We start from the raw sequence: 11705 nt of genomic DNA on the forward strand, positions 1-11705 counted from the left end.
CAGAAGAAAAAAGAGCGACAACACCGATAACTATGTTCTTCTCTCGAAAAAACACACCTGCACCGCGGGCTTTAGAAGAAAAAAACGCTACAGAGCGGAGTCAGGATGCAGCGGCTCAGTCAGAAGAGCAGTGAAATACACGCGAGTCACTATTTGTCCCACTGTACTTTGTATTTTTTTTTATAATCATTTTTCATTTTCTCCCGTTCTAATCCAATGACTCGGGTCGCGGTGGGGCGGTGCTGATCTCCGCAATTTGAAGCCTTCAGTTCGTATTGATGATTAAAATGATTATTTTACCTGACAGTAGGCTAGTTATTTGTAAAAAAAAACGGTTTTGTTCTTTTATTGTTTGTTTAGTTTTACTGGCCTAGGCTACCTGTTCATTTCTGTGGCCATGAACGAGATGTAGGCTATTGCTGAAGTTTGTAAGTTAGATATAGGCTATATGGTTGGTGCACGTTTGAACTTTTGCACTATTGTCGGTTGTCTCTCGAATTAATTTCAAAGAAAATTGCACTAAACTTACAATGCAATAAATGTAATGCTTGCAATAAACTGTTTATTGAATAAATAATTTTCCATACAATGTTTAAAGTCGTGAGTTTTTTATGCATCCCGCTTGCAATAGTAATGAATGAAAATGACTTGCGCTGTTTCTAAGTCTTTGATCTTTCAACATGACGTCACGCCCCCCCAATGTTGACATGAAGATGGCGCCTATGATAGAACTGCTGTCAGGTTGTTCTTCTTCACCTCCTCAATCATTCTCCTTAGCGCCAAGATCTGGGATGTAGTGGTGCGTCCCTCTCGAAAGCTGTTCTGAGTCGTCCTCAGAAGAGGGTTGATTGCCTGCCGGACCCTGTTTAGGATCATGGGGTTGTAGACTTTCGCAGTAATGCATGTCAGGCTGATGCCTCGATAGTGGTCTGGCTTCGAGAGGTCTCCGGATTTAGGCACTGGCACGATGTTTGATAGAGACCACATATCAGGCAGCCGATTGTGCAGCAGGGCAAGGTTGCAGAACTCCAAAATGATGTCGTCCATGTCACAGTTCTTCAGCATCTCTGGGGGTATACCATCCGGACCAGCACTCTTTCCTACTCTTACAGTGGTTTTTGCTCTGGCAAGTTCTTCCTCAGCTGCCTCTGCTGGTTCTCCCAGCAGCCTTTGGAAGTGGGTAGTCCAGGTTGTCACCCGCTCTTCCGGGCTGTGTCCCTCCACCTGTCCCTCCTTGGTCCTCTTCCGCCCCGTCATCTCATTGATGACCCTCCAGGCCTCCCCATACTGCTGTTCGCCTTGCGCCTCCTGCACCCTTCGCACTCTCTCCATCAGTTCCTCCCCTTTGATGGTGTCACAGGGCTCAGGAGTGCGACCTATTTTCTCAATGGTGCGCCTAAAAAAAATCTCACGTTGCACCGGTGCAACCACCCGTTCGAGGAAAAAAAATTAAAAAAAGTCTACGAGACTCTCAAATGTCTCCCTGTGGTTCAACAACAGACACACGTTAGACCCATATCGTGGTCTAAACCAATCAGAGATAGTGAAGGGCGGGACCCCCCTCTGATTGGCCCGTGTACGCTTGTGTAAAACGAGCGTACTGTAGTCAGACAGAGAGGTGATGAACCTCGGCTCGTCAGATAAACAGTGGATGTAGCCGTGGGTGACAAGATGAAAAGAACGATTGACAACTTTTTGGTTAAGTTAAGGCCTGATTCGTCCGAAAATAACCACAACCAATGCTCTGACACGGAGCAATTAACCTCCCACGTTATGTCAAGCCCTGGTCCGGAGCTATCATCAGATAATGAGCTAGCATCCAGAGCTAGCATCAGATAATGAGCCACATACGATCGACTCCGAGCCAGAACCAACTGAAATTAAAAGGGGTAAAGTATATACATATCTAAGAGATTGGCTTGACCAGTTTCCCTGGCTAAGATGCAGTAAAACCGATAATATAATGCACTGCATTTACTGTAAAGTGTGGCAATAGTGCATTTGTGACTGGTTCTAAAACATTTCGAATTGAAACGCTGAAAAAGCACAACGCATCTATAAAACACATTACCTACTCAGTGTCCCCGCTCCCCGCTGCCTTTCAGCGGCAGGCAGCAGCTGAAAGCACCTGATCGTTCAGGAATGTGTCAGTGTGTAAGGCCGTATCTTGAGGAGAGGAAGACCGGTGAATATACACATATATATATATAACATATATATATATATATATATATATTTATATATATTTAACCCAACTACAGGAGTTGGCCATCCCAGGGGCCTGTGACTGCAATGGAGGACAGTCCATAAGACATTGAGCCATGAGATGTTCAGTTTGAAGCCCTTAAAACACTTGCAATTTTAATTTAGATTTTCTTTTTATTTAATTTATCTTGAGATGTTTTAAGTTTAAATTTCAGGTAAGTGAAGCACTTTAAGCACCAACACTTTTTCAGTAAGTTTCAGTAAGTAGTTAGTAAGTTCAGTAAGTTTGTAGAATTGTGCTTCAAATAAGAACTTTATTTTGACCAGATTGCTAGTTAATAGACATATATGGACAGCGATTTAAAAAAAAAAAAAATAAATAAATAAATAAAGTGAACCTGTAAAACTGCGGTGTTAAATGCAATGAGTTTGAAAATTTGGGTGGACCTAACTTTTGTGCTGGTGCACCTAAGAAAAAAAAGTTAGGCGCACCAGTGCAATAAGTTAGTCTGGAGCTCTGTGTCATACGTTTTGAAAAGAAACTGTTTGGCTTCATTCAGCTCGCCACGACTCTCTGCAGTTGGCTCCCGCTCAAAGTTGAGGCGGGCTTCCTCCACTTTCCCTCGTGCTGCTACGACCTCTGGGTGTTTGGATCGCATGGAGGTTCGGACTCTTTCCATCATGGGTACGCACAGCCTGGTCGCCTCCTCATTCGCAGAGACGAATCTCCTGTATTCGCCACTAGGATCCGCCTCCCTGTCCAGCTGGTGGAATCGTTTCCTCACCTCCTCTGTTTATCTGGTTTGAAGGCCAGGATCACTCGAGAAGGCTTTCCAGTTGTATCGGATCTTGGGACTTGGTTTGGGGACCCTGAGGCTCAGGGGAACTCTCATGGAGACCATGCGGTGGTCTGAGCCCACTGAACTAAAAGTACTGTATGGCTCAGCATTTATGATGGAGTTCCTCCACTTCTTCCGCACTAAGATGTAGTCTAGTTGCCGTAGTGTTCCTGTGGCACGGTCTTGGAAGGTCAACCTCTTTCCTGCTCTCTTCCGGAAGATGGTATTTGCCGCCAGGATCTCGTGCTCCGTGAGGAAGGCAGTGAGGTAGCTGCCGTTGCGGTTGGTAGAGTCTTGGTAGGGGAAGGGTGCGTCCTCTGGTCCTAGCCTTGCATTGAAGTCCCCTGGGATTGCCAGGAAGTTGTGCACTTGGACTTTACGGACCGCTGTTACAAGGTCCTCAAAGAACTTCTCCACCACGTAAGATGGTGCCACGTTGGTGGGTGAGTACACGACTATGACTGTTATTACTGGATTGCCCGAGCGCTCAAAATCCTGTCGGTGTGGTAAACCGACGGAGAGCCTTACGCACCTGGGATCCCAGCATTAACCCGACACCGCCTGTTGTGGCCTGGGCCTCGTTCCTCCATGCAGATGCAGAAATGAACGTGCATCTCTCCACTCTGCTGTAGACGATCGGGTCATCAGTGTGCACTCTCCTGTGTTCTTGGATCCCTAGGATCTCCACTCCCTGCTCCTCAGCACAGTGTGCTAGCTCTATCAATCTCGCCTCTTCTCTCGCTGTGCATGCGTTGAAGGTTCCCATAATAAATGGTCTGTGACAGCGCATGAGTGCATTGGACGGAGTGCTGTGATCGGACAGGACCCTCCCTGGGACAGTCCCAGGGTTTGAGGTCCTGTCGTCATGGCGTCCTCCAGAAGGAGGACCAGCACCACTGGCCGCGGCGATGTTCCTGTGGACTCCCGCCACTGGAAGTATAGGATTTGGGATGACTCTGCTCTCCATGGTTGGCTTTACTATGCTGTTAGCGAACTGTGGGGCGCAACTCCTCATAGTCCCGGTTTTAGATCAGAGTGTCTTTCTCCTAGACGGGTTGCCATCTAAGGCTATGAGCCCCATCTGCCCATGCTATATGACCCATAGCTGGGACAGTGGTTGGCAGACGCCAGGGCGTGTGGGCCTGCACGCCATGCCTCTGGGGCCCACTGCTGCTCCGAGATCCCCTACAGATTGGCCTGGGACGTCGCGGACCCAGTTACCGTGTGTGGCCACCAGGAGGCTCTGCAGGAGTCCTGGTGGTGGAGAGGCTGTGTACCGGCAGGGGGAGGCTTACGCACTCGGCTCCTCTTTTCACCCCCACTAGGAGGGGCTAGCTGGTGGCAGTAGCTGAAAGCAGAGAGTAGCAAGCGGGAGCAACATGCAACACACAACATGCGACATGCACTAACTACATGCACTTCTACGCACTACTACTGCACTGACGCGTCACACGCACCCTGTGTGTAAGCACACACACACATTAAATGCCTCCTCTTAATTTCCCATGAGCACAAGATAAAATTGTGATCTGACAGGCCAGATAATAGATAATAGATAATTCAGGATTATTAGTAAATATTAGATCAATTGTTGTATTTGACGTATTAGTTATTCTTGTAGCTCCTTTTATAATTTGTCTCAAATTGTACTCATCCATCAGCTGTTTAATTTTTTCCCTGACTTGATGTCCCAGGTGATATTAAAATCAGCGAGTAGGATGATTTCCTTCTTCGAGTTGCAGTGATTTAAGATTGTCTGAAGATGATCATAAAACACATCCTTTGCTGAGGTGGATCCACACCAATCACAGTAAAAGACATTGCAGAGCAGAGTGATGCATTTAGACCAAAACACTCAGCGTTAACGTCTTTAGGCCACCTTATTAGTTCATGTTGAAACTTCTCTCTGACAGATTAATACTCCCCCACCTCGCCCTGCTTCTCTAGCCTTTCTAAATACCGTATTTTCCGCACTATAAGGCGCACTTAAAAGCCTATAATTTTCTCAAAAAACAAAAGTGCGCCTTATAACCCGGAGCGCTTTATATATGGATTTATTCTTGTTAGCTTACAGAACCCGAAGCGATTTTGTGTGGTACATGGCGCTCTGTCAAAATGTTTTAGTAAGACTTTGGTAAACTACAAAGCCGCACCGCAGCATTACGGCTACAGTAGTCATGAGCGTAGCGGAGTAATATATATTGTGATTCACCATAATAATAACAAAATTGAACAGTGGGTTATTGAACAGAGAGCAGCGGTTAGAAGCGTCTCTACAGTCTCTATTCAACTGAAGGCAACAGCGTTAGCACGGGACATGAATATCAGTGTCAACAGGGCGTTCAAAGTTAAACTGCGAGCTGCGTGGGAGCAGCTGTGACAGAAGGCGAACACACATTCACCAAGGGAGGGAGACAGCGCCGGGCGACTTTCGCTACTATCTGCCAATGGATCGTGGATGCCTGGGCTAAGGTATCAGGCTCAACTGTGGTCCTAGCTTTCACGAAGGCCGGTGTTCAGTCGATTTGTGCTACTTTTCGAGAATTGCTACTTTGTGGTTTTGCGCATGCGCCGAGCCGATTTTATAAGTTACGTTTTTCGAATCATCACTGAACTGCCAGGTAACGGCAACAACACTGTTTTGTTTCGCTTTATGCGCCTTATAGGCCGGTGCGCTTGAAAAAAGTTTGAAAATAGACCATTCATTGACAGTGCGCTTTATAACCCAGTGCGCTCTATAGTGCGGAAAATACGGTACATTATATCCTGGAATGCTGGTAGCTGCTGTAGATGATGATGAATGTGTCAACCAACTTTCAGATACTCCAAGTATATCAATATTAGAGTCACTTAATAAATGTTCCCTTTGCTCAGTTTGTGTTTTTCCTGGTTAAAAACAGCAAAGTGTTTCCTGGTTTCATCTCCTCTCTCTGAGCTGCAGATCCAGATGTGCTTAGACTCAACATGTGCTGCAGGCTGAATGATCTGCTGGAAGAAAATCAGCGGGCAGATTGTTGTGGTGGGACGTGTTCTGGCTCTCAGTCTGCAGATTTGGGAGGTTCAGGAGCTAATCTTCATTATTTGTGTTTAAAGTCTCTGGTTTACATGAATTGAACCTGGTGGTGGTAATATTCTGGGTCTTTAATGGTTAGATGACAGGTTTGTAGAGTTGTTTTAACAAAGTGAAACAAAGGTTGAGTTAAAACGGACTGTGTTTCCCTGATGGTTGTTGAGCTGAATGGCTGCAGACCTCTGAGTTGTAAGCTGGAACAGAGGGTTAGTGTAAAGAATGTCATGTATTACCACCACAGTTACTTTTATTCCTTTAAACCAGTGATCATCAACCTTTTTCAGCCCAACCTCTACATGGTGTTTAAGTGAACAACTTGGACAAGACTCTGGTTCCTTCCATCATTTAGAAATATTGTAGCTCAAGATCCTTTTTAGAGTTTCATCATGACAAAAAAAATTTGTAAAAGAGCAAAAAGCAAAAGTTTACTGCTTAAAAAGCTGAACGTGTGCAGAACACATCAGAGCACAGTGCTGATAGCTGAGGGCACTTATAAACGCACCCTCAGCGTTCACGTTTGAACTGAGATATTGAGACCTGTGTGGCTCGGTCTGTCCAGCTCCAGTTAGAATATGTTGGTTAGCGTAGGTTAGCTTAGAGAAATCTTTTGTGTGAATTTCAAAAGGACCTAAGTCTTCTTCCTCTCTGTCATTGCAGAAACATAGAGCCCAAGAGGGATCCAGATGGCACTGCTGTAAGGACTGTGGGAAAGTTATCAAACGATCAAATCTGAGGTATCATCAGATAATTCATACTGGAGAGAAGCCATACAGCTGTGACCAGTGTGACACCAACGTATTCAAGAGACACCAACGTATTCACAAAGGAGAGAAACCTTTCATCTGTGGTCAGTGTGGGGCAGCTTTCACTAGATTATCTCGTCTAAAGGAACACCAACGTATTCACTCAGGAGAGAAACCTTTCATCTGTGGTCAGTGTGGGGCAGCTTTCACTGGATTATCTAATCTAAAGAAACACCAATGTATTCACTCAGGAGAGAAACCTTTCATCTGTGGTCAGTGTGGGGCAGCTTTCACTAGATTACCTAATCTAAAGAGACACCAACGTATTCACTCAGGAGAGAAGCCATACAGCTGCGGTCAGTGTGGGGCAGTTTTCACTAGATTATCTCATCTAAAGGAACACCAACGTATTCACTCAGGAGAGAAACCTTTCATCTGTGTTCAGTGTGGGGCAGCTTTCACTATAGTAGGTAGTCTAAAGAAACACCAACGTATACACACAGGAGAGAAACCTTTCAGCTGTGACCAGTGTGGGGCAGCTTTCACTCAATTGTCTGATCTAAAGAAACACCAACGTATTCACACAGGAGAGAAACCTTTCATCTGTGGTCAGTGTGGGGCAGCTTTCACTCGATTAGATAGTCTAAAGGAACACCAACGTATTCACTCTGGAGAGAAACCTTTCATCTGTGGTCAGTGTGGGGCAGCTTTCACTAGATTATCTAGTCTAAAGGAACACCAACGTATTCACTCAGGTGAGAAGCCTTTCATCTGTGGTCAGTGTGGGGCAGCTTTCACTGTATTATCTCATCTAAAGAGACACCAACGTAGTCACACTGCAGAGAAATGATTGGCTTAAATCAACATCAATTTTTACGGCAAAAAAAGCAAACCTTCACCTGGGAGCAGCAACAGGAACTACCAATCAGAAGCCTTACCTTTGTTCAGATTAAAAATCTTCTTTGTGGATTACCACCTTCTCTTGTCAGGACTTTAGTTCTGAATGTTTTGTGGTGAGCACATGTTTGAAGAACCATTGAAAGTGCGTTATAATTTGTTGGGATTGCTTTAACTGGGGACGGATCTCCCGACATTCAAGACAAACATGGCATCAATTGTGAGTTTAATGGACAGAACAAAATGCAGTCTGTTTGAAAGTAGAAACATGTTTATTCTGTTATACGGAACATATTTGTTTTGTTTAAAGTTAAGATCCACAAAGTAGCTTTGCACCAGCTGTGGGTATTTCTGTAAACATCTGAAGAAGCAATATATCATTACAGTTTGATGTGAAGTCGAGCTTTACACTCGTCTGTATTTTATTGTTCTGCATTTCATTAAAGATCAGATGTTAACTTTTCTCATGCTTTTCATGTTCTTGCTACACAGATATTTTTGAAGAAAATGTGTGTTTGGTTACGAGGGAAAGTTGACCCTCATCATCTTCCCCAAAGACCCAGAAATCTTTAACGCAGTCTGAAAAAGGTTTGGAGTTGTTCCCTGTACTTCGCAGACAGCTGTATGATGCTCATGACTGAAGCTGAAAGTTAAGGCTGTTCCAACACTAAAAGGGCACGAGGCTCAACTTCAAGCTGTGAAACTCTTTCAAATGTCTGTTGTGTTGGAATCAGATGTATGAACGCATTTTAGTCCAAACGTCATGGCTGCACTGAGGGAAAAGGCAGCTAAGCAGGCTAACGGTACTTTGAATTGAACCGTTTAACAGGAGAAAACTGAACTGATCTGTTTGTTGCTTCTACAACTGCTCAGTTACTCACACAATCAGGTACTGAGCAGATTTACCAAACAGACATTCTGCTGTAATCTCAGATGCTCTCAGTCGCGCTGCTCACGTTGTTTTAGTCCACAACTCTTCTTCTTCTTCTTCTTCTTCTTCTTCTTCTTCTTCTTCTTCTGCCCCGACGGCTACACAACTTACCCAGAACACCTGGTGGCAGAGTGTGCACACGACACCCTTATACTTTATTGGATTGTATCTACAAACTCAAACGCTGATCATTTAAACCTGCTTCAGGGTGTTTTTGTTCCTTTTTTTTTTAGTTTAGTTTAGTTTATTCCAAGCAAAAATAATATACAGAACAAGCGGCTAAGTACATTACAATTTTTGTACAATACACAAACTTAACTTATTCGTAGTATTTTAGAAGTACATTTATACAACTTACATTCAAATAAGCTTGGAAAGTTCTCTGTAACAGCAGCTGATCTTTAATTATAACTAATCCTGCAGGGATATAATTTACCTTCAGGGATTAATGAGTATTGTTGAGTTGAATTCAACTGAGCTCATTTACAAAACTGATTTTGTTTGATTCATTGAAATGTTGATAAAACTTTATCATAAAATCACATTCACCTAGTTAATGATAAAGTTTCCCGTCTCATGGCCTCCCCGTCCCAACGAGATGCTGTAAAGTGTGGTTGAGGTGCAGCTTTGAGCTTTCTTTCTGAGGCAGAAACTGAACTGTTCTAACTTTTGTCAGTGTGAGGTCCCAGCCTGGAGCCCTGAGGCGCCCCTGAGTGTGAGAGTCTTTCCCCTCGCCATCCTGGACACATGCCTAAAGTCTCTGAAGGATAGGTGGAGGCTCTAAGTTATGGGGAAATGTCTTCATTTGTAACATTCAGTCACAAAACAAAAGAAACTCCTTAAGGCTAAAATAACTTTAATGATTACAAATCGGTGGAGGTCTGCTCGGGGCCCAAATGCTAATTACTCCTTTCAACAGGGTGAGAAGGAGCAGGAACAACGAGCGCACAAAGACAAAAGGTGATGGAGCAGAGCTGATGACCCCCTGAGAAATCTGCCAGGAGCCGCCACTGAGTTATTATGATAAAACCTGCATGTAAAGCATAAATAAATCGCTGTAGAAGTTAAATAAATCTCCTCTCAGACTGCATCTTCTGCAGCCATCAGAGCTGTTTGTGTTGAGTTCAGCTGCATATTTTCTGATAATCTGCAGTAATCTAAACTGGACTAAAGTCTCTCCCAGCAAATATATACAGGATACAGTGAATTATGATTCCAACTGTTTATTTACAGCTCAGCATAAAGAACATACAATGTTCAGTAGATTTTACATCAAACATTTATTCTTGTTTTAACACTGATGGAGCAACAAGCCTGAAAGAGATACAATTATTTTCTGATATATAACTTCTGTCTTTTGGGTTTTATCTTTTATGTATAATGTATCATTTCTTCATTTTTCAACTTAATAAAATATCTGAGTAGTACACAATCTGCTTCTGCTTCTTTATCATATATTTGTGGTTACATATATATATATCCTACATCACATATGTTACAGAGCAGAAAATTCTATTACTGCTGAGCCTACTATGAATGTTAAAATACGCTGAGTCATGTGTCCCGTATCATGCCTACATGTATCACGTTTGCAGAAACAAAAATCCGGTGAAAATCAGTTTTGTATTCAGTGAGTTGTGATTGATTAAATGCGCTGATGCTTCATGGCTCCAGCCAGACAGATTACACTGAGTGGAGCGGTGACCGGTCCAAGATGGCCGCCCCAGGTTACAGCCATGTTAATGGACGTCCACATGTCAGCTGTCAGGCTGCCAGCAGAGGCCCTGCTCACCAGAGCTGAGGCCTTCTCCTTCGTCGCCTTGGACTTGTCCTCCACCATTGTCCTCAAGGCCTTCCTACCTGGAATGATGTAGGTGGGGTCCAAAAGGTTGACAAAGGCCTAAGGGTGACATTAAATGAAATACAGTTCATGAGGTAAACATGCATCGATTCTCTAAATGCTATACAACTACTAGCCACCGTACCCTGAAAGCTTTATCTTCCACAAAGGAAAATGGTTGCACATCCATTACAATCATATCCACCAACGCAGAATCAAGCTTTTGCTTCCATGACGCGACAAAAATAAAATTCTGCATATCAAGAAAATAAAGGCAGGGCAAACTTGTAAAATGCTGGATTTGAACTCATAACCTTGGAATGCAAAAGTCACTAAGCTAATCACTGAGCTATCAGGTGTGTGACTGTCTGCACCCACCATCCACATCATACAGTAAATAATTACCGGCAGAAGGAGGACTGAAGGTTTGCTTTGGTGTCCGAGGGCTCTCAGCAGGATGGATGGACCGGAGGTGTCCCATCATGGAGGATGTGTTGGCATGAAAGGCCAGTTCTTGTGGGCAAATCAAACACCGCACCTTCAGCAGACAGAAAAGAAAGAGATAAGCACTTTTTAAAATGTGTGGAATAATGGCCGTAAGCGCTTTGTTTGGGATATGCGCTAAATAAACAAGTCCAAAATGAATGTATTGTCCTACATACCTTAGATTCTTAAATGTGCTGCCCCCTTATTTTAAGAAGAGAAGTATATTAGCATGCATACCCATAATAATAATAAAGCTTATATTTACAGTTGAAAAACAAAAACAGGCAAACATCTTTCATCACACAACAGTATATTGTACAATAGTATCAGCTTATTAGGAAAGAGAAAAAAAGAAAGAGAAAAGAAGAGAGAAAAACACAGAAAGAAAAAAGAGAGAGAAAAAGAAAAAAACAGAGAGAGAAAAAAGAGAGGGAAGAAAAAGAGAAAAAAGAGAAAAAAATGAAAAAAAGAAGAAAAAAACAGAGTGAGAGAGAGAAAGAAAAGAGAGAGAGAAAAAGAAGAAAAAAAATAATAAAAGAGAGAGAGAAAGAAAAAAAGACGGAAAAAGAAAAAGAAAGAGAAAACAAAAAGAGAGAAAAAATAAGATTAAAAAAAGAGCGAGATTAAAAAAAATGAGAAAAAAAAGAGAGCGAGAGAGAGAAAGAAAAGAGAGAGAGAAAGAGAGAGGAAAACA

General features: G+C 43.2%; 1 protein-coding gene and 1 long non-coding RNA gene across 2 annotated transcripts; one reads left to right on the forward strand and one right to left on the reverse strand.

Moving 5' to 3' along the window:
- Nucleotides 1–3909: 3909 nt before the first annotated feature.
- On the forward strand, nucleotides 3910–7707 carry LOC142369463 (uncharacterized). Its single transcript, XM_075451816.1, has 3 exons — nucleotides 3910–4029; nucleotides 4150–4317; nucleotides 6772–7707. Exons 1-3 carry the CDS (start codon nucleotides 3910–3912, stop codon nucleotides 7705–7707), a joined length of 1224 nt encoding a protein of 407 aa, XP_075307931.1.
- Nucleotides 7708–9924: 2217 nt separating this feature from the next.
- LOC142368969 (uncharacterized) lies at nucleotides 9925–11391 on the reverse strand. Its single transcript, XR_012767475.1, has 3 exons — nucleotides 11188–11391; nucleotides 10931–11063; nucleotides 9925–10585 (listed from the first exon to the last, which is right to left on the reverse strand). It is a non-coding gene; the product is annotated as an uncharacterized LOC142368969 (long non-coding RNA).
- Between the last annotated feature and the right edge of the window lie 314 nt (nucleotides 11392–11705).

This window comes from Odontesthes bonariensis, chromosome 19 (genome assembly GCF_027942865.1).
Source record: "Odontesthes bonariensis isolate fOdoBon6 chromosome 19, fOdoBon6.hap1, whole genome shotgun sequence".
Lineage (NCBI taxonomy): Eukaryota > Metazoa > Chordata > Actinopteri > Atheriniformes > Atherinopsidae > Odontesthes > Odontesthes bonariensis.